The sequence below is a fragment of the Chinchilla lanigera genome, unplaced genomic scaffold (assembly GCF_000276665.1).
Source record: "Chinchilla lanigera isolate Chin_1 unplaced genomic scaffold, ChiLan1.0 scaffold00019, whole genome shotgun sequence".
Taxonomy (NCBI): Eukaryota; Metazoa; Chordata; class Mammalia; order Rodentia; family Chinchillidae; genus Chinchilla; species Chinchilla lanigera.
The window spans coordinates 15,147,723-15,171,402 of NW_004955420.1; the positions used below are offsets into that span (position 1 = coordinate 15,147,723).

Below are 23,680 nucleotides of genomic sequence, written 5' to 3' on the forward strand. Positions count from 1 at the left end.
GCGAGGAATAGCACTGGAAATGTGATCTGAGCTCAGTACCTACAGGCACAATGAGAATTGAGACTATTTTTTAAGCTGTCACCACAGTTGTAATATAGGGAGATTCATATGATAAGAAATTCATAACTGCTCAGATACTAAAATATTCTTATGCTAAAGCATCCTCTCCAACCTGAATCAAAACAAAGCAAAAACACTAACACAAAGGGGTTCCATTTCCAGATAAAATAGGCAGTTCAAATAAAGTGATTGTCATTTGCAATCCCCTATTTCCTGTTGTTGGCCCTCCATGGAGTAGTGGCACAAAACCACATCCACAGGACTCCTGCTCCTCGCTGTCTTCCTACTCACACACAGTCATTAGGAAAGCTTCTCCATTCAGAAAGCCCTTTCTTCTCTATCTGGCTGAAAACCAGTTACCTTCTAGCAGTTCGGAAGAGAAGTACAGTATGTTCTGTGAATGCTATCAAATGCTTGTCCTCTGAGTACCCAACTGTACATGATCCTTTGTCAACAATGCCACAACAACATCCAACCTCAAAAACCACCCTAAATCAACATGGTGGTGCATGCTTGTAATTCTAGGTACTTGGGAAGCTGAGACAAGATAATTGAAAGCTCAAGACAGGATGATTGAAAGTTTCATTCTGAGACTTTGTCTCAAAATAATACTTAAAAAGAGCTGGGGATGCAGAGTAGTGGTAGAGCACTTACCTCACGTGTGTGAAGGCCTGGGTTCAATCTCTAGCACAGGGAGAAAAAAAAAAACCATCCTGAAGCAGGGTTCTGCTTTCTTTCTTTGGCTTTTTGGCCTAGTATATAATTTTTCAGCTGAGTGACTACTGACAGGTTGGAGTTCCTCCTGAGTTAGTATTAACAACACCAACAGCTGAGAGTTGCTTATCACTTTAGACTTTATAAGGTCTTTCCCATACAGTGTCTCATTTGATACTCATAACATTTTGTAGACGAGAAAAATGATGGTCTGAATGGTAAGATGATAAGGTCCAAATCTAGATCTTCTGGTTTCAAAAGCTGTCCCCTCTTCTCCAAGTTGTGATAGCTCATCTTATGGGCATGGGCATCCCTATTTTACAGTGTCGTGTCTACATGAACAGTTGGAGCTGAGAACGATGGTCTGGATTTCTTAACCTGTTGTAAAAGCTGCTGAGCTACACTTTACTTTCAGTCAGACTCTAGAGTGACACCCTTAAAATAAATAAGTTTAAACAGTAAGAAAGGTTGATCACCAGGTCCTTTTTAAATTAGCGAAATTAGCTGGTAAGATAGTTTTGACCTCTACAATTCACACGGTTCCCTTTTAGTTACTTTGTAGGTATGTGTGGTGATGGAGCCAATGACTGTGGGGTAAGTAGCCTGCAGTGGGAGGGGCTGTAATCTCCCAGTAGTCCTTACATGGAGCGCTTTGGAGATACTACCTGCTGGGATTCATATGGTTGCTGTTCCTCATGATGGATAGGCTGACACTGAGGATTTGGGAGGGTTTCGCCAAAACCACAGAATGACTCAGTGGTCAGGAGAGGGTAAATGAGGTAGGACTTGGTTCTGCACTTCCCTTTTTTAGCTAGGTGTGCCAATGCCATTTCTTTCTTATGTGGCAGGCATGCCCTTTGGTTAGTGTTGGGGCCCTAAAGCCAACTTGTGGCCTTTTCTTTTGTGGTCTCTATACAGATGTGTGTGAGTCTACAGAGGCAATAAGCCAACTCTTTGCTTGCAGGCTTTGAAAATGGCCCACGTGGGCATCTCTTTGTCAGAACAGGAGGCATCTGTGGCCTCACCTTTCACTTCCAAGACTCCGAACATTGAGTGCGTACCTCACCTTATCAAGTAAGTAGCCCTTGGTCCAGCATTATTTTGTTGCTCTTGACTTTTAGGAGCAGAAAACACTTTCTGCTAGGAAAGGCCAGGGAAACTTTATGTTCCTAGTGGGGAGGGTGCTGTGCAGGAAAATGCAAAATTTCTGTTACTGCCTAACGGACTCACCAACCATCACAAACATGCTTGCAGGCGCACGGCCATTTCTAAGGAAAGTCATCAATTAGATTATTTTGAAGGATTGGAGTTGGGAACTTGTTGCTGATTTGAAAGCATGACTCATCCTCCTATTTTTAAAGTGCATCTTCTTAGATATTCTTTTCTTCTTGCCTCTTTCTGCATCTTTGTGGCATTCTTCCCATTCATTGCTAGTTTATTCATTTTTGCTTTTTCTCACTAAAGTTTGCCTTGGTGCTTTATCTCCCCTCCCCCCAATATGCACTGCTGCTGCATTTTGTCGGAAAGCTTCAGATAATTAGCCTTACGGTCACTCTTTGTTATTATAGACAAGCGTGTGTTTGTATTTAAAAGGTGATATAGGGGGCTGGGGATTTGCAGCACAGCTCCTGCCTGGCAAGCACAAGGTTGTGAGTTCAATTCCTGGTACCAGGAAAAAAAAAAAGGTGATAAAAAGCTTCATAACCTTATACCTCAAAACAACCTGAAGATGTAGGAATAGTTGTTATTTAATTTTTTTTTTACAGATAAAGAAATTGAGACTTAGAGAATTTCACTGGTATGCCCTGACCTACACAGCCATATAGGGTTAGAGATTGCTTTACAATTGAGTTTGTTTAAATGTGTTTTATCCACAAATTCTATACTTTTTCTACCATATAAAGCAATGATTTGGTTAGTTCTTTCCATTTAAAAATGTTTGTTCATGTATTTGACAAACGTTTATTGGATGGGGACTCAGTGCCAGGTTCTAAGGGACATAAACAAAGATCGTACTTACTGATTTTGAGAAATGCTGTCAGGGTAATAAAAATGGTAGTGTGAAAGGTAGTGAGTGAGGTGGCTCTGGGGGAAGAACCAGCTGGCCAGGCAGGGTGACTTGGGAAAACCTCTCCAGGAGGGGAAGAATGAGAAGATACCACCTTCTGGGTGGCAGCAGTAGCAGCTGTGGGCTCAGCAGCATTCAGGAAAAAAAAAAACCTTGTTGGAATCTCAGGAAATAATTATGATCATAAGTAAATTAAAACCCCATTTCCCCCAAATGAAGTAGAAAGAAGTGATATTTCACAAGTTACCTATTTTATGCTTTAAATATGCACTATTTCCTTAAAGTCAACCAATAGTAGTACAGAGGAACACGTTCAGTGTGTCCAGTATATTTCAACTTGATGAATGATGACTTTGAGTATGTGCAGAATTTTAGTTCTAGTTCCAGAAAAAAGCCCCTGGGGCTGCCAAAGTGAAATTGGAATCACATATTTGCCAAACACCTGCATGAAGATAGCTCCCCACCTGCTATCTTATTTATATGCCCTGGTTAGTATGAGGAAGCTCGGACAAGGGGAATGACCCTCTGAAGTGCATCATTATGTAGGTGTGAGACTGGGGACCAACTCCCCAGGTCTCCTGGTCTGGAGGGCAAGAGCTGAAGCAATGCTTGCAGAAGGGACAAGTGCAGCTCCAAATCCAGGCTCTATTATCAAGTCAAGGCTGTGGACTTTGGCCTAGGGAATTGGTCTTTCCTGAACATCGAGTCACAGTGTTCACATCCAGCTCCCACAGATTCAAGGCTGCCTGGGCTGCCAAGCAAGCACTCCTGGTATCAGACTTCTGATCGTTTCTCTCCCAAGCTCAGCTAAACACCACAAAATAACTGACCAAGTTTTCCTTCATCACTTTCATTTCATTCCTTTTCTTACACAGGGAAGGACGTGCGGCTCTCGTCACCTCATTTTGCATGTTTAAGTACATGGCTCTCTACAGCATGATTCAGTATGTTGGCGTTCTGCTGCTCTACTGGGTATGACTTGGGACCTAGCCTCTTGGTTAGTGAGAACCAAAACAAGTGGTGGTGCGTGCTCAATTTGCAATGTCTCTTCAAGGGAGAGTGCAAATAGGACATCTAGGCATCAAGAACCTCCGTGCTTCTCGGGAGGCTGAAGCAGGAAGATCACAAGTTTGAGACCAGCCTGGGACACTTAGAGAGACCCTGCCTTAGAATAAAAAAATAAAAAAGGTAGTGGTTGAGAACCCTTGGACTCAATCTCCAATACTAGGGAGACTGAGTGCATGTTTGCAGTCCTTTTAGTACATGTTTGCAGTATGTAATGGTTATATTCCTTGTATGGAGTTGGTACATAAGCATAATACACCTTCATTTCTTTTTCAGCCCTTTTCTTTTCCTTCTCTCCACCCTCCCTCCTTCTCTTGATCTTCTTTCATTTGAGAAAGATCTGTCCCTCTACTTCCTATTATTGGCCTTGTATTTTATTCTTTATTTATAATTTGGAGTTCTCCTTAAAGTTTTATAAAATAATCAGAAATAGATGTGCACAGGAAAAGCTATTGATGTCAGTTCTCTGACTCTGAGAAACTCCTTTTCTAGTGGGAGCCAAGGATCAGAACTGAATATACCATTCTACAATATACTCATTGTAGCTTCCATCCAGTTGGACCAGGGCTCCCCCTCCAATTCTGATGTGGCTCTACTCTAGCATAGCATTCATTAAAGGGATGATCCTTACATTGGGTACTAACCCACCTTCCCACCTGACTTTCCTTGATTATTAGTATTTGATAATTTCAGTGGCATAAATACATTTCCTACAGCAAGTTTCAGGGTATTTATGTGTCACTGAATGAGGAATGGGAAAGAGATGTACTCTTGTAGGATCCTCTTATACAGTGCTTGTACCACATACATGCAAGAGTTGTAAGCTCAAGAGTATGAGGTAACAGTAAGGTGTAGGAGAATAATTAGGCAACCTGCTGGGTGTGGTGGTACACGCCTATAATCCCAGCACTCCAGAGGCTAAGGTAGGAGGATTGCCACAAGTTCGAGCCCAGCCTGGACTACATAGTGAGTCCAGGCCAGCCTGAGCTACATAGTGGGACCCTTTCTCAAAAAAAGAAAAAAGAAAAAAAGAAGAGAAAAAGAAATGCTGAACTCTGAGCATTTATTTGTAAGGTATTTAGCAATACATTTGTACAATTTAAGATTTTATGTTGGTTATATTTAATAATCAGCTCAAAGCTTTCCTAAAAATTTAGCAACTGACTTTAATTATTAAAGTCTTATAATAAGTCATTAATTATTAAAGATTATGAATCAGTAATCTTTGATCTGAAATAGAACAAAGTGATCTGATCTGAAATAGGGATTTGAAAACTGGCATATCATACCACAAAAAATACATATATGTTGTGATGGTTTTTATCACTTAATAGGATATAAAAGCAGAGTTGACATGTCTTTTGTTTGTGAATCCAATATGTAAGCTTATTCTTAATACTAACACCAAGAAAAGGGATTTTATTTGTCATATAGTGATTTAAAATCATCTTTATTTCTTGCCCTCTTTCTCTTAAATTACAGGTTTTAATTCTATTGCTTTGAGATTACCTATGTGTTTTCATACTGATAAGAGGGCTAGAGAAGGATTGGCTATTTATGGCAATGTGGGTCTACTTTATAATCCCAGTAACTCATTATGCTCAAAAGTCACATTAAATAGCACTTGCAAGGAGCAAGTTTCTAAAGGTCATTAACACCTGACCACTTTCTCTCGAGAGTATCAGTTCGCTTTATTAGGACCTCCTAGTATCTCACCTATAACACTCAAGTATATAAGTTATAGATTCAGTTGTTCTCACTGTCCATCAGTAAAAATAAGGTATGATGGCCCTGTATTTGCCATGTCTTACCACGGAGTTGGGTGCTTTGATTATGTAAGATCAAACCTCAGATTTCCTAGTAGCAAACAGAAAACAGAGCAGAGATGGCTCTAGCAGAAGAAGATAGTCTCTTCCTCAGAGGGTTTGTACTGGTGAATGAGGACCCTGGCCTATAAGGCCTGTGACAGAAGCCCTCCTTGTTGGAGAGGTTTCCACAAGCTTGAGTCCTTCCACCAATACCTGCTTTCATCAAGCCGAACAGGCCCTCGACCTCATCCTCTCCTTGGTAATCTACTTGAATAATCCTGTTTTTTGGTCAGAATATGAATGAAATTCATGTCAAACTTTATCTGAAAGGTCATAGCTGTTTTGATCTGCTTTTCTTTTCAGGAGACAAACAGCCTTTCAAATTACCAGTTTCTGTTCCAGGATCTGGCCATTACCACCCTGATTGGGGTAACAAGTAAGGCACTTTTCAAACTTTCTTACTAGAGGTGCACCTCAAAAGGAGGGAGGGAGTAAGGGAGAGAGGAAAGGGGACACAGAGAGATCCTCAAGTTTAACTGTTGCAGGAAACGCCAGTGACTTTTCTCTTTTCTACAAAACATAGAGCTTCCATCAATGGACACTACATAAAATGAAAAACTACCTTGCAATTCAGGAACGTTCACTTTAGTGTGCTTTTACATATAGTTGTAGTTGGAATGTGCCCACTTTATAGAAACTAAATGGCCTGTGTGTTTCTGGTCTGCACATCTTAGCCTCTTGGCATTGAGAATGGACCATAAAAATAACCTTGCCATTAGACTCCTCCTACTTACCATTTTCTAGTGAGTATAGGAATTGTTTCCCTGCATAGGGAAAATTTTAATTTATGACATAATTTAGGATCGATTTTAGGTGCACTTCAAAATGGAGAGGAAGGTGCAGAGATTTCCAATATACTCTTTGACATACACATCTCCTCTCTTATCAGCATCTCCTGTCACCCTGTGGGTGCATCTGGGACAAGTGATGAACCTACACTGACTCATCATAATTTCTCAAAGCCAGCAGTTTATGCTGAGGTTCATTTTTGGTCTTTTCCTATGAGTTAGGTCTATGTAATGTGACATGTGTTTGTGATTGTAGTGTCATACTGGGTATTTTCACTTTCCTGAGAATTTCTGTGTTCTGTTTCTTTATCCTTTCACCCCCACCCACACACACCTCTTGGCAACCACTGTGACCACTGCACTGTCTCTAGCGTTGTACCTTTCCAAGGATGTCCTAGAGTTGGAATCATGCAGTATGCAGTCTTTTTTGGATTGACTTTCCTCACTTAGGGGCATGCATTTGAGGTTCCCTCTGCCTTTTCATAGGGTGACAGCTCTCCTCTGCAGTGCGGAGTAATACTCCACTGTCTCTGTGCTGCAGTTGATGTATTCACTTACTGAAGGACATCTTGGTGCTTCGAGTTTTGCAATTATGAATGAAGCTGCTGTAGACAGTAGTCTACAGATTTTTGTGTGAACTTCTCCTCAATTCCACTGGGCACACATCCAGTGAGGGTGAATCCTGTCGTAAGAGTATGTTGGTTGCGTAAGAAACCACCAGACTTCAATCTTCAAAAGCAACGGGACCATTTTGCTTTTTCACCAGAGGTGGATGAGAGGTGGATGTTGTTCCACATCCTCGGTAGCCTTTGGCGGTGACGGTGTTCTGGCTTTGGGACATTTGGATAGGTGTGTGGTGCTTCCACTTGTGTTTTCAATCCCACTTCCACCTACCTTCTCAAGGGTTTTGTTCCTGTAGAGATCTTTTTCTCAATCATCAACTTCTCTCGGGTCTCCTGGCTCATTGGCATCAGCATAGACACACATTTTGGGTATTCTTTCCTTAAAAATTTCTCCTTTTTGGGAGGAACCTAAGCCCATGACTAGCCACAGCTCCTTTATTCTTATTTTTTAAAAATTTTTTTGTGGTGCTGGGGGTTGAACCCGGGGCCTTATGCGTGTGAGGCAAAAGCTCTACCACTGAGCCACATCCCCAGCAGCTCCTTCGTTCTTAAACATCTCAGTGTTGTGTACACCTACTTTCTCTATTTCCCATCTTTAATTTTTTTCCATTCCAGTTCCTTTTGTCACATTCTATACCCAAGGATGTAAATGTACTTGTGTTATTTTTTTGGGGGGGTTTGTTTTTGTTTTTGCTTTTTCTGGTACCAGGGATCGAACTCACGATCTTGCACTTGCCAGACAAGCGCTGTGCTGCTGAGCTAAATCCCCAGCCCCTGTACTTGTGTTATTGTTTGGTCAGAAGCAGTGGTGTGCTTGCTAATGCTTAACAACTAGCTTTCCACAAGTTTTTTTTGTATATGAATTTATATATATATGAATATATATATAAGTTGATATAAATTTTACTGAAAAGATAACTGTGTAGTGTGAAATATGCGAATAATAAAAATACACAATACTCTTTATTGTAAATTCCACTCTGCCAATTGATCTCACAGAATGCTGTCACTGAATTTTGCCAAACTCTTGTGTCTATAACAAACTTATGGTTGCAGCTAATCACTGCATTAGTGTCAACGTGAATGCTGTTGATAGTGCTCTTTAACTGAACTCAGTAAAATAAAAACCAAACAACAAAGACTTGCATTGAAAATCCACCAGTGTTGTGAAAGACTTATTTGTTGAATCAGCCAATATTTCTTGAATACCAGAGGCATTTCTTTGGTATTTAAAAAAATATTCACAATGCAATGACTACTAACATGACACATTTGTAATCCTCATTCTTAACCTCAAAGACATGGCTGATACTAAATATAGTAAAATAATTAGAAAGTTATCAATTTTGAGTTTTCTTTAATATGTATATATTCACAAATGTATATCATTTACTTTTTTAGACATAATGAGTACAGGATTTTTAAAAGTTTTCATAATTTTTGTTCTTATCAATACATGTTTGCAGTGCATAATGATTACATTCATGGTGGAACCTATCTTTTCCGTCTCCTCTTCCTCCCTCTCCCTTTTTCTTGATCCTCTCCCTTTTGCAAAAGATCTATCTCCCTGTTTCCTATCATCTGTATTCTAGTTTACTCTTTCATTTATTTACACTTTGGGTTTCTCATAAAGGAGAAACCATGTGATATTTAAGCTTGTGTGTCTGATTTGCTTCATTTTACTTTATGGTTTAGTAATGCCCGCAATTAATAACTGACTTGCAATTTTAGCAGCAATTGGCTCTTAGGTGCCAGCTCCAGCCATCGCTATCTGGAAGGGTACACATTGCGGGCACATCACAAAGGTGCATGTTTTTCATTGCCTCTTCTACAAGACTCGACAAGACTCATGGTGTTGCTATTGCACGTCCCATGCTGTCATGCCAGTTTAGTTTAAAGCCTTGTTCCACAGCTCAAAAAAACATGCTCAAGTGGACCAACTGCTAACTGAAGTTCAGCCTCAAATTCCCTGAGACTGCTCTTGTCAAGGTCCACCAATGACTTCCCTGCTACCAAAGACAATGGTCCCTTATCCTGCCTCACAGCACTGGACACTCAACAGTACTTTCCTTCCTCAGAAGGTTTCTCTTTCTGACTTTTGTGATGCACACACTTCTGAATTCCTCTGCATCCACACACCCTCCGTATCACTCTAATGGACACAGCTTCCCCATCTTTTTTGTTTACTTGTCCTCTAAGTTTTTGAATGATCCAAAGCTTGTGTTTCATTCTGTACCATCTCCCTAAGGTATTGCAACCAGCCCAGTGACTCTAGTGTCATCTATTCTATTATGATGACTCTCAAAAGAATAGCTGTAGCCTTGATGTCTATCTAAAGCTCTAGATACAAAACCGCTTAACACCTAGCCTTGGATATTTAACTGGGCTCAAACTTAACATGCTCAAACAGAATTCTCAATGCTACTGGATCTGATATTCAATAAAATATCATGTGCTTATTGCATCCTTTGTTTGTGCTACTTACTGCTTCAATGAAACAAAACTAAGATTCCAGGGGCTGGGGATTTAGCTCAGCGGCAAAAGCGCCTGCCTGGCAAGCGCAAGGTCATGAGTTCGGTTCCCGGTACCGGAGAAAAACCAAAAAAAAAAAACCTTTGGGCTCGGGATTTAGCTCAGCGGCAAAAGCGCCTGCCTGGCAAGCGCAAGGTCATGAGTTCGGTTCCCGGTACCGGAGAAAAACCAAAAAAAAAAAAGATGCCTTTGCTCTTAAACAAATATGTTACTAACATATTCATGGTGAAGCTAGAAAACATTGGAAGAGACAGCAAAGAGAAGTCCATCTTATTTAATCCTATTATTCAGAGTTAACCAATTAAAGCATTTTTTCATTTCTAAAATTTAAGTTCATTGGTACATTTTAGATATATACAATGATCATATATTATCATAGGGAATTTATACCTGTACATGGTATAATTTGATTTCTCTTTTTTCCTCAGTTCCCTCTCTCTTCCTTTCCATTCCTCTTCCCCTGCTTATTTGCAAAGCTTTGTTTCCACTTTATCCTTCTATAAATCGCTTTTTTCTTTTCCCCTTCCCCCACACTAGCTCCTCTTTCCTTTTGAACTATTTCTTCCCGTTTCATAATATCTATTGTACATTTTGGTCCTTATTTGCCCTTTCACTTTGTCACGCCAAAGAGACAATGTGATGTTTACACATGGAGAGGCTGTGTGGGAAAAGGAAACCTTCTCCACTGTTGGTGGGACAGTAGACTTGTGCAACCACTGTGGAAATCAGTGTGGAGATTCCTCAGAAAATTAGGACTGGTGTTCTCATTTGACCCAGCTATTCCCCTTCTGGGTATCTCCCCAAAAGAATTAAAAACATCACATTACAGTGATATGTGCACACCCATGTTTATAGCAGCACAGTTCATAATAGCTTGGAAACAACCCAAAAATCTCTCAACTGAGGAATGGATAAATAAGATACATCTTTTTTTTTTTTAAATACAATGGAGTACTATTATGCCAAAAAAAGGATAAACTTGAGACATTTATAAGTAAATGGATATAATTTGAGACAATTAAAGCATTTTGATGAGTTTCTATCCAGTCTTTTATTCTACATAAATGAAAAACTGGTTTAATATTAAATATTTTAATTATTTTTATTGTGGTAACATATACATAACATAACATTTGCCATTTTAATCTTTTTTTTTTGTTTGAGATGGGTCTCACTATATAGTTCAGTCTGGCCTTGAACTCACTTTGTAGCCCATGCTGGTCTTGAGCTTACAATGATCCTCCTGCCCCAACCTTCTGAGTGCTGGAATTACAGGTGTGTGGCACCATGCCCTGCCTTACCACTTTGAAGTAACTAGTTCAGGGGCATTAATTACATTCACAATACTGTGCAACCATCATCACTATGTATTTCCATAACTTTTTGATCACCTCAAATAGGTATTTCCCCTCCTATTTCATGGTGATCTCTAATCTACTTTTTATTGCAATGAATTTGTCTGCTAAACATTTTTCATGTAAGTGAAGTCAGACAGTTTTTTCTTTTGCTTCTAGTTTCTTTTATTTAGCATAACGTTTTCAAAGATCAACATTTTGCCTCATGCATCAGAACTTCATTCCTTTTTATGACTGAAACGTACTCCATTATATGTATATAACATATTTGTTTGTCTGTTGATGAATGGGTTGCTTTCACTTATTGGCTACTGTGAATATTATCATAATGAAAATTTACACAAAGGATCTGGCTGAGTCTCTTGTTTTCATTTCTTTTGGGTATATAATTTAATATTTGAAGAATTTAACATTTGAAGAATCACTGACATATTTTCCTAGCAATTGCACAATTTTACATAATCCCCAGCAATACGAGGCTTGCAATTTCTTTATAGCCTCATCAACCCTTTATATTTAACTCCAAAAAAGTCATTTTAGCCATAATTTAGTGGTGTCTTATTGCAGTTTTAACATGCATTTTCCTAATAACCAACAATTTTGAATATATTTTCTTGTGTTTATTGGCCATTTGTGTATTTCTGTGGAGAAATATTTATTCAAATCTTTTGGCTATTTCTTCAATAGATTTTTTATTACTGAGTTTTAGAATTTCTTAATATATAGTAATATCTCAGCTCATGAAAGCTTCTGTTTGCAAACAATTTGGTTCACAAACAAAAGCATTCAGCAAAAATTTGCTTCTGTTTGTGAGCTCAGCATTGGGTAATGAACCTGAGCATGGTCATCTTCCCCAGAACTGTGGAATAAACTGAGTTTGTGAACTGAGATACCACTGCATTATGGATATTAAGGCCTCTCAGACATATGATTGCCCATATTTTCCCCATCCTACATTCTGTCTTTGCACCTTTTTGATAATCTTCTTTGAAGTAGAAAGGTTTTAGTCTTAATGAAATGTAATTTGTTTATATTTTTTGTTGCTCGGGCTTTTGGTGTTGTATCTGAAAATCCATTGCTAAGTCCAAGATTATGAATATTTATCCCATGTCTCTTCTAAGAATTCTATTTATTGTCTATCTATCTTTCTTTTTCTTATGCTTTTATGTTTAGGCCATTCTTGTTCTAATTTTTATATGTGGTGTGAGGTAGGGATGCACCCTCATTATTTTGAATGTGGAAATCCAGCTGTACTGGTATCATTTCTTGAGGAGATTATTTTTTCCCCTTGTATGGTTTTGACACTCATGTTGAAAATAATTATCTACAGATGTATGACTTTACTTTTTAATTTAGAAGTTGTGTATGTCTTTCCTGCTAGCAGGAGTGTCTTTTGATTACATTTCTTATTTTGAGTTTGAAATTTGAATGCTGAGTGCTCCAACACTGGTCATCTTTTTCAAGGGTGTTTTAACTATTCAAAGCCCCTATAATTCCATATACATTTGAGAGCCATGTTTTCTATTTCTGAAAAAAAGCTCTTTGAATTTCTATGAAGATTGCATTGAATCTGTGTATCACCTTGATAGTACTGACATTTTCACAATATTAAGTCTTCTAGGTCATGAACAGCGGTGTCTTTCAATGTATTTAAGTCCTTGTAAGTTTCAGCAAAACCTTGAATAGTCACTGTACAAGTCTTTCTCATTCTTGATGAAATTTATTCCCAGATGTATTAGTTACTTTTCTTCTTGCTGACACAAAAACCTTAATGCCCAAAGTTATGGGAGAAAAGGTTTATTTAGCTCACAGTTTGTAGATGTTTCAGTCCATAATCTGCTAGTTCCAAGGCAGGGTGGCACATGAAAGAGGGACAACTGTTCAGGGTGGCAGAGCACAGCAAAAGCAATAAGAGACCTTAACAGCATCTTTCTGCCCCTTTTCTGCCAAGACTACTGGGATTAAGGTGGTGCCAAATCAGTCAGTGGACTGATTTAGTAACCACACACCCTTAATCCCAACATTCCACTTTCTAGATTCAGCCACTTCTGAAAAAGCCATATAATCATGTGAGCCTTTGGAAGACATATAGGCACAAACCATAATATTCACAAACCAAAACACCAGATATTTCCTGTTTTTGAATTCTTTTGAAAATGGAATATTTACTTAATTTCTTTTTTGACTTTTTCATTGCTAATGTACAGAAATACAAATGCTCTTTAAGTGTTGACCTTGGTCTTCAATCACTGCTAAATTCTCCTTTTGAGTATAGTATTTTTCTTGTGAACTTTTTGGGATTTTCAGTATACAAAATCTTGTCATCTGCAAATAAAGATAGTTTTACTTCTTTTCAACTTGAATGACACATTTCTTTTTTGTTCTTGCCTAATGTATTGGAGTAGAACTTGCAGAATACTGGTGAATAAAGTGTTGAAAGTGAATATCTTTGCCTTCTTTATAATCATGGGGGAGAAGCTTCCAGTATATCATCCTTGAGTATGACATTAGCTGTAGGAATTTTTTTTGACTTGCTGTGTAATCATGGAGATTACATGCCAATTCATGATGATCTAGTTTAAACAATAGTTTAATTTTAGATTCATGCAAAAACTGCTCTTTTCTAGCTCAAGCTCCTTCTTTTATGTTACTGATATCACAAATTATATCTCTATCCCTAGTATACTCAATAACATGGGTGTATAATTGCTTTTATTATGTATTTGTCTTTTAAATCATGTAGGACTACAAAGTAAAATTATAAACCAAATGTACAATGATTCAGCTTTTGTATTTGCTTATTTTTTTACCTTTACTGGAAATCATTTTGCATAATCATTTGAGTTACTGTTCAGTGTCTTTTCTTTCCTTTAGGTAGGTTTAGTAACTCATTCAACTTTCATTTATCAGAGAGTTTCTTAAATTCTCCTTCAGTTTTGAAGGATAGTTTTCGCTAACCTTCCAGATGTAGAATCCTTGGACCCTGGGATTTTTTTTTTTTTCCCAGTTTAAATAGGTCATCACACTGACTTTGGCCTCCATGCTTTCTGATAAAAAATTAGTGGTTAATGAAGATCTTTTGTGGGTAATGGGTGGCTTCTTCGCTGCTTCTTTTGAAATTCTCTCCTTGTCTTGACTTTTTAGAGTTGGATTATAATTCCTTGGTGTAGATCCCTTTGGTTTTAACTTACGGAATTCTTTGAGCTTATTCAATGTGCTGTTTAGTGTCTTTATTGAATTTGGGAAGTTTTCTGGTATTATTTCTTCAGATATTCTTTCTTCCTCTTTCTTTATATTATCTCATTTTAAAATTTTTTACTTTTTCTGTTTTTTTTTTTTGGTACCAGATACTAAATTCATGACCTTGTGCTTGCCAGGCAAGCACTGTACCACTGAGCTACATCCCAGCATATTATCTCATTTTGAAACTCTGGTGCCATGTATTAGTCCACTTGATTATAATACACAAGTTCCTTAGACATTTACTTTTTCTACTGTTACTTGAATTGGATCAGTTCAATAGTCTATTTTCAAGTTTACTGACTCTTCTACTTGCCCGTGTTTGCTTTTTTTGTTTTCCTCCGGTACCGGGAACCGAAATCATGACCTTGCGCATGCCAGGCAGGCGCTTTGCCGCTGAGCTAAATCCCCAGCCCCCCCGGGTTTGCTTTTGAACGCATTTAATGAATTTTTACTTCATCTGTTGAACTCAGCTTTAGACTTTCTTTTGGCTCCCTTTAATAATTTCTGTAACTGTTAACATTCTCATTTTGTTTACGTATTATTTTCCTGCTTTCTTTTACTTTGTTTTTGCCTATGGCTTCTTTAGATCTTTGACCATATTTAAGAAAGTTATTTAAAGAACTTTGCTTAGTGAATCTAATATCTGCGTTTCATCAGGGATCATGTCTTTCCATTTATCTTGCTTTGCTGAAATATTAGAATGTGATAACTGTGGAATTCAGATTTTCCTCTTTCCCAAAGGTTTAATACATTTTGTTTTGCTATTGGTTGAAAGCTGTAGTAGTCCATTTATTGAGTGACTTTCCCAAACTATTTTTAAAAGACTCTGTAAGTTGCCATGGATAGTCACTGAACTCTCTGTTCCTTTAACATTTGTGTAGGTAGTGTTTTGCCAGAGAGTTCCTTGACCTCTTGAAGTAAAAATCAAATGAACAAAAACATCTTTCCCAGTTTTTGCAGGTGGGTTCTGAGCCGAGGTGATTAAACAACACTGCTTACACTGCATCTAGAGATTATCTAGAGCTGAAAGCTTCGGGTCTTCTCTGAGCATGCATCTTGCCCCCGGCATGCGCATGGCTTTCTATATCATGCAGTATACGCAGGTGTTTTTGAAAGCCTTAATTTCTCAAAAAGAAATTTTTTGTAGCTTTTCCTCCCAGGCATTAGGTGAGTACTTTAACCTTAATTATAATCTTTTGCCCCAAGCAAACTATGACTTATTAGATTTTGTTTTCAATCAGTGTGTTGTTTTTCTGCCCTGAGTGAGCTCCACATGAGGTGAAGTGGAGATTTGTGATCAGTTCTTCAGGTAGTTCTCAGACAGCCCATGAAACTTGTGAATAAAGTCTATTTTGCTTCCTCTGTGACTGGGGACCTGACTCCCTCCCTGGGAACACAGGCCACATCTTCAAGATTCTCACAGATCAAACGAGGGAGTGAGGCTAGTAAAAGTGAGAATGCCACAGAACTTTCTTACCATTTTTAGAGCTGACTTCTTCTTGGTTCGGTGTTCACTCTGTTGCTATTAGCTTTTGTCTGTTTTTCAGACTGTTGGCAAAGTACTTTCTGCATGTATTTTCAGTATTTGTCTGGAGAGATGGGAACTTGGAGCTGTATACTTCCCATTTTGCCCCATTTGTCATTATTTTAGAACATTGCTTCATAGAGACCGCATTATATAGATTACTCCATAATATAGATGTACCATAACTTACTGTAGATCATGCTGTGGTGATTATATTTCCACATTTTGATTTTTCAGCTTAGGATAAATTTCTTGAAGTGAAATAACTGTCTAAAGCTATGAACATTTTCCATCTTTTCATACTTGTCGAATTTCTCTGCTAAAGTTTTGCATCAATTTACATTTCCACAAGCAGTGCCTGAGATGGTGCATTCCATCACTCCATTATTTATAATTGAATAGTTTTGCCTACCTGATAAACAAAACATGGCATCCTGCTCTTTTAAGAATTTCTCATGGGACTTGAGTTAAAATCCATTAATTTTTTTGTTCCTTCAGTTTGTGATATGTTCACTCAGATGCATGGGCCAAAGCTATATGCCATTTTTCTCCTGAGGAATAGATTTCCCTGCTCTCATCAACACGAAACTTGAATTTATTTTGTAGTGAATCTGAATGGTGCCTACCCTAAGCTGGTGCCTTTCAGACCTGCAGGACGGCTGATCTCCCCACCTCTGCTGCTCTCGGTCATCCTCAACATCCTTCTCAGCCTGGCCATGCATATCGTGGGCTTTGTCTTGGTTCAGAAGCAGCCCTGGTATTCCATGGACTCACACAGGTATGATTACAGCCTCTGGTCAACCCTCACATTGTAATTTATATCATCGGGCCAACATGAATAGTGGCACATGAATCTTCATCCTGCCAAAGGTTTTGGCTTCCTTAAATCCTTTAGGTAAATTTGCAACAGATTTTTCTTCTCCTTAGCATAGTTTGATGGTATCATTTATTAGCAAATACCTTCGCCTGGGCTGCATGATAATGATCAATGACCATCTATTATATTTAAGATGGCCAAGGATTATAGTTTGCTTTATCTGCCCCAGTTTAAGTGAAATTATTAAAATTTTTCCCCTTTAAAAATGTCCCTGGTCATGATGAGTTATGTAGTCATTCTACTTATAAATTATTAGAGGACATAAGGCTTTCAAGTGGAAGACCATAACCATTATATAGCTTTAAATATACATGATGGGTACAGAATTTGGTGAATGAATGACTGGTCCTATCTCTATATCTATCTATCTATCTATCTATCTATCTATCTATCTATCTATCTATCATCTATCTATTATCCATTCTATATCTACCTATCTCTATATCTACCTATGTATCTCTTGATCTACCTATCTATTATCTATCTCTATATCCATTTATCTCTATATCTATCTATGTATCTCTGTATCTATCTATGTATCTAAAATACAGGTCAACCTGCTTGATTTTTTTCTTCCTTGTTTTTCAATATATTCTTTACCAAAATGTAGGCAATTCAGAAGTGTTGAGTGCCTTTCTGGACACTACATGGAGTCCTGTGGATAAAAATGCTTCCTAAGGGCCTTACATCTTACTTCATTAGTGTTTTGTTTGTTTCCTTTACAGTGCCTGCACAGTGCAAAATCAAAATGTCTCAAAGTTAACCATTTCTCCAACTGCTCCAGAAAAAACTGGAGCTAATGGTTCCTATACAAGTTTTGAGAACACTACTATATGGTTCTTGGGAACACTCAACTGCATTATTGTGGCTCTTATATTCTCTAAAGGAAAACCATTTAGGCAGCCCACCTACACAAACTGTGAGTAGAATCGTGTGGGACCAGAAGTAAGAGATCAGCGGAGAGGCTGGGAGTGGTGGTGCACACCTGTAATCCCAGCACTCAGGAGGCTGAGGCAGGAGAATCATTGCGAATTCAAGGCCAGCCTGGGCTACAAAGTGAGCTCACGGCCAGCCTGAACTGCATGACAAGACCCTGTCTCAAAAAAACAAAAAAATAAAAATAAAAAAAAAGAAGAGAAATCAGCAGAGAGAACAGATATGTCCAGGCTATGCCGGAAGCAGCTGTCGAGTTGGTCCTTATCTAGTGTCTCCTGACTTCCACTCCAGAGTTCTATCAAACACATTCTGCAGCCTCATTCTCATGAGGTTTTGCTCTTTCCTTCAAAGCTGCATTACATATGAAGGTTACTTTCTTCCTCCCATCCCTTCACCAGAAATTTGTCTTTAGGTGCCATTTCTTGGGCTCGCTCCAAATTAGGAAGATTTGTTTTTTTAGTACTTGTCCACATTCATCCTGGGAGCTGTGTGTGAGGAAAAATGTCACAGTACACAGTCGGAAACTGTCTCTAGTCATGAAGACAGTGTTGGGGATAGCATTGTGTAGCGACAAGCACGGAGTGGGTCTAACCTGGAGGTACCCGGCTATAGAGGATTGTAGAGGCTCTTGGCTGAAGGAACTCTCATCGTCTTACGTTCTGTGGTGGGGAGGTGTGATAGGAGAAGTGGGTCACATATTTAGTCCCTGGGATGTTTCTTTTGTACACCATCCCTGCTCAACTAATTGGGATAATTCAGAAGCATGAGTTGAGGAATCTGCTTCTTCATAAAAATTTGTTCACTCAAGGAAAATTATTTTGTCTCTAGCCTTCGTAGGATAAGGAAGCAATCAGATGCTGCTGCCCTGTACATAAGTAGAATTAAAAATGTATTTATTTACAGCCTTCTTTTTTCAGAGAAAAATATTTGAGGCAAATGATTTGCACCAAAGAGACTGGGGTACTTGAATGTCTTTAAAGCACTTACTAAAAATGTATTTTTCATATTTACCACTTTTATTAATTGAAACTAATAACAAGCACTTGAAAGTTTCTGCCTGCCTAAAGCACATGCATAGAAATTGTAAAGGTGAGACACACTGCACAGAAATGGGTGCTTTCCATCTATTACACTGTGTTTGATTTAGAAATGAAGTAAATTAAATCAATGTTAATCTAGGAAATGTCTGTCAATAGCTGTGATACTTCATACTCTGATTTCTTCAAATGATAGCTTGTTTCTTATTTCTTCAGATATATTTGTCTTTGTGGTGATTATACAGCTGGGAGTGTGTTTATTCATTCTGTTTGCTGATATTCCGGACTTGTATAGGCGTTTGGATGTAAGTCTGATCTCTGGGGTATTATGATCTTTTATAGTTTTGTGACACTGCAACTTCAAGCCACAATTGTTTTGTGACACTGAGAGTCACAGCTGCCTTGGACATGGGTATCTGACACCAGTTATGTACTTTGGGGATGGCTGAGTTTAAAAGAATGTTGAGTTCAAATCCCTTTTTAATTTAAACTGATCCAGAAATAAAATTCCATCTACTGTTGATTTCCTAAGCCTAAAGACAGCCTTTGAAAAATATTGAACATTTTTGTTTTAAAAGATCCACTGTTAGATTGGGAAAAAAAATCTATTTATATGTTTTCTTTTTGAAGTGTGGGAGAATTTCCTCTGAAGTACTTCTGTTTTGAAGTTGTTTAAAGCAATTTTGCCTGTAACACATTGTTGGTTAGTTCTCAAATCTGTATTAAGATTCTTCTACTTTTTAAAAACATGTTTTTCCTATATACTCACACTTAATGTCTGAAAGTTTATTCAAAGGGTGCACTCTTTTACATTCTGTAATATGGAGACAACTTTGAAACCCTAAAATGTAGACACAACTCTACATATTCAAGCAAGGCAAAAACATGTATTTTGATTCCTCTAACCTATTTATTTTTGAATTAAAATATGACCATGCTGAATGCTCTTTACACAAAAACACAACACAGGAGAGATGAGTAAAGAAATTGAGCTTTTTTTACTTAGCGCTTTGAGTATCTGCTTGCCTTTCCATCTCAAAGATGAGTTTTAAGAGGTCCAGGATGATACCTCATTCATTCTCATTTTACCCTTCCTTGCACATCAAATGGCACAAAATGACAAAGAAATGACTGACAATCAGCATGCATTAAGTTCCTAAACGCAGAGAAGCACTTACAGCATACAGGGCATTGCCAACCAACAAAACCTTCATGAGCTCGCAGTGACATTGGACCTGGTTACAAACAGCTACACTCATTTCTTTCATTTTATAATTGCACTACTTTGGCTAACGGTGCATTTACCATTGTTGTTCAGAGACTTCATTAATTAGAGTAACTTCTTGTGGAAATAGACTTTGCCCGCTACTTATAACAACACTGCAGACATTAAAGTTAAGCCGAGTTGGGCTTGATTTAGTCTTCAGTATCCGTGGATTCTGCAGAGCGGCTGCATGCTCTCAGATAGCAAAGCGCTGGAATATTCTTGGTTGGCGGGAGCCTCTGCAGACTCACTGCTGGCGTGACACAAATTGCCTGTACTCAGAATTGTTCACATTTTTAAATAATCACATTTGCTCTTGCTATATGCAAATACAGGTTCACTTTAGAAAACGTGGAATATTTGGGCAAGAAACATAATATTACTTACTGTATGTTTCAATCTTTTAGAATTCATATATTATGAATGTGCAAGGACTAATTTGTGATGTTTATTTTATTTTAATGGAATCCTGCTGTTTTGCAACCTAGATACTGCTAAGCTTTTAAAAAATTATATTAATTTGTTTTTAATAAGCATATACTAGTGTGGTTGAAATTTTAAAAATTACAAGATAGTGAAAATCTCCCACTCACTGCAGCTCTTCTCTGGGGTCAGCGGGTGATACCATTTTACACTGTGTACTTTCTCGCTTGTTTTACACATATGTACAGAAGTATATATAGTTCTTGTGTTTATATTGTCTCCCACTTTTTACATGAACAGTAGCAGCTATTACGTTTGTTCAGAACTCTGAGATGTAAATGTCAAAGTGGGATGCACTGTGCAAGAGATTTATTTGGAGGAGGTGCTGTCGGGGAGCAGTGTAGGAAGCCAGGGCAGGTGGGGAAAGGTGTGATGCTATGAAGCAGGCCTGACCTCATGTAGGAGAAGGCAAGGAAGGAGCGCCAGATGAGCAGAGTCCTCGTCTGCCCTGCAGTTCTAAGGGCTGCGCCAAACTTGCCTCTCACATGTGTCTTCTGTCTCACAGGAGTGGATCCCGTGAGAACCCCAGCTGTCCTCACTTACAGGCTTTGAGCAGCCCGTGAGAAGTATGGCTTTGGGTTTGACGTGGTGGTGATCATGAGCATAGTGTTGGGGTGTCTGTTACTTATCTTCCCAGCAGCAGGAGATCTGAATGGAACATTCTCATAGCTGTGTGTATTTATCTTCCCAGCAGCAGGAAATCTGAATGGAACATTTTCATGATTGCTACAACCACATACACAGTCCTGCACCTTGCTTCTTGCATGTAGCAGTATATTTTGGTACTTGTTTGTATCAGCACATAAATACGCCTCATTCTTTTTAATGACAATGCAATATTCTATTATATTTATTATATTACATGGTATATGTCATGCATATACCATAATTTATACGTTGATTCCCTATTGATAGACATTTAAGGATTTTTCCCAATTTTTTACTATTTCAAATGAAGATGCAGTAAAATAACCTTATTAATACATATAGCATATAAATATATCATCTCAGTCATGCACAAATATAGCTCTGGGAAGAATTCCTAGAAATGGATTTGAGTTTTTAATTTTGAGAACACCATTCTCCACAGACTTTCTTCAGTTTTTACTCTCGCCAGTGTATGAGGCAATGTACAAGATGGTGCTGAGTATGGAAGAGTGCATTTGGTTTTTTTCATCCATCCATCCATCCATCCACCCACCCACCCACCTACCCATCCATCACACATATATACCAGGCATTGTCCCTGGGACAAACCTGGGGAAGGCAAAGAAGTGGGGAAAGAGACATTTAGTGCCAAGCTTCAGTTCAGCCCCACTTGCTCTCTTGGCAAGTGGCCCTGTAAGGGCACAATCTGTGTGGCTGTGGCCACCGTCATGAAGGTGAAGGCTTGGCTCCATGCTCAAAAGCAAGACATGCTTGAGGAGAGACATGGCCCTGGAGAGAGAAGGGCAGCCCTGTCCAACGCTTTGGTTTGACACATGTATCTCAGGGCTGCTTGGGAATAAAGCCACATTCCTGCATTCCCTCTTCAAAACAAATCAAAGCAAGCTGACAAACATACTTTTATTACTATTTATTTTGATTGTAAATTGACCAAAGTTATTTTAGGAAATTTAGAAATTATAGAGATGAGATAAAGAAAGCAAAGCAAAGCAAAGAGCAACTATCATAATCCCCAAATCTGTGGAATTATTGAGTATAATCCTTCCAAATGTTTTTTCTATATAAATATCTATAAACATTTATATATGTGTATATACATGCATTTATGTATATATGTACACATACACACATATGCATTTTACATATGCCTTATGCCCTATGAAAATGTACTGTGAATGTGAAGATGTGAACATTTTTCAGCATGTGTTTGTACCTAGAGTAACTGGGCTTTGTTATCTCCTTCCAGCTGCTCTGCACTCCTATCCTGTGGAGGGTCTACATTGTCATCATGCTAAGCTCCAACTTCCTCGTGTCCCTGTTTGTGGAGGTAAGTGCCTCAGGCTGCTGATGGCCGTGTGAGAGCAGTGGGTGTTCTGAGGAGTGTGAAAATGGAACAGCTGTAGTGGGCAAATACTCAGCACTGCAAGCAGCTCCCTGCCTTCTATGCTGCGAGCGAACTGCTTTTCTCTGATGAGCTTCAAACAGGCCATTAGTTTTTTCATACATAAAGTGGGGTCAGGGAGAATGGAATTATGGTCTTTGAGATCCTAATCATTTCTAAGTTACCAAATGGAGACCTAAACAAAGCATAAAAATCACATTTTAAACCTGTGGTCTGATTCACGTATCAGTTAGCTCTTCCATCACTTGGACAAAAATACCAGGCACCAACAGTTTAAAGGAAGAGAGCTTTATATTGATTCACAGTTTCAGTGGGTTCAGGCCATGGTTGGCTGGCTCCAAGGCAGAAATAGCATGGTAGAAGGGCCTGGCAGTGGAAAACTGCTCGTGCCACGGTGGCCAGGGGGTGGGATGGAAGACCCAGGTCATGCCTGCACTGACTCTGCCCCTTCTGACCAGGCCCCACCTCCAGGAAGCAGCACAATCAGCTAAGAATTCATCAGTAGACAACTGATGATGACAGTGTCCCCCTGATCCACTCACTTTCCAAAGTCCCACTTCTAAAGATGAGATTTTTTGGGGACAATTTAGATCTAAATCATAACAATTCACACACTATGACATTTGCACTTTTAACATATATAATTCAGTGATTTTTTTTAGTATAATCCTGAACTGTATAATCATAAACTCTACCTAATTCTGAAACATATTCATCATCCCAAACGAAATCCCAAACTCTTTAATTGCCGCTTTTCATCTCCTTCCTCCCTACATTGGGTAAATAACAAAACGCACCTAACAGTAACTTAAACAGTAAAGGTGTTTATTGATTCCACAAGAAGAGTGAAAGTAAGTGGCTGCAGGTCTCAAAGATGCTGTTACGGATCTGCATCTTTTTGCCTGTCTTCCCAGCATCCTTAGATGTGGCCTCTCACACTTGTGCTTATTGATTATGCTTCTCAGAGAGCTTCCATATAGCTGTGTGATGGAAATGTTTCCATGAGGGAAGAAAGTGAAAGCAGAGGTGCCAGTGAGATTTTTTTCTCAAATTTCCATTTTTTAACCAGGAAGCTAATTTTTTTTTCTGCAGCCCAATCCCTGACTTCCTTTTATACTTATTGGGTAGAAGTCTTTTTGTGATTCTGAGTGGAAGAGGATTCTTGGAAAGGGCA

General features: G+C 38.6%; 1 protein-coding gene across 1 annotated transcript in view; it reads left to right on the forward strand.

The window, feature by feature from the left end:
* Nucleotides 1-23,680, forward strand: part of Atp13a4 (ATPase type 13A4) — a 146,821-nt gene that overhangs the window by 115,353 nt on the left and 7,788 nt on the right. Inside the window, exons 22-29 of the mRNA XM_005383209.2 lie at nucleotides 1,326-1,368; nucleotides 1,739-1,848; nucleotides 3,718-3,814; nucleotides 6,079-6,151; nucleotides 16,448-16,619; nucleotides 17,444-17,637; nucleotides 18,908-18,996; nucleotides 22,351-22,431. Coding sequence (XP_005383266.1) covers nucleotides 1,326-1,368; nucleotides 1,739-1,848; nucleotides 3,718-3,814; nucleotides 6,079-6,151; nucleotides 16,448-16,619; nucleotides 17,444-17,637; nucleotides 18,908-18,996; nucleotides 22,351-22,431 — 859 coding nt within the window. The remainder of the gene's footprint in view (nucleotides 1-1,325; nucleotides 1,369-1,738; nucleotides 1,849-3,717; nucleotides 3,815-6,078; nucleotides 6,152-16,447; nucleotides 16,620-17,443; nucleotides 17,638-18,907; nucleotides 18,997-22,350; nucleotides 22,432-23,680) is intronic.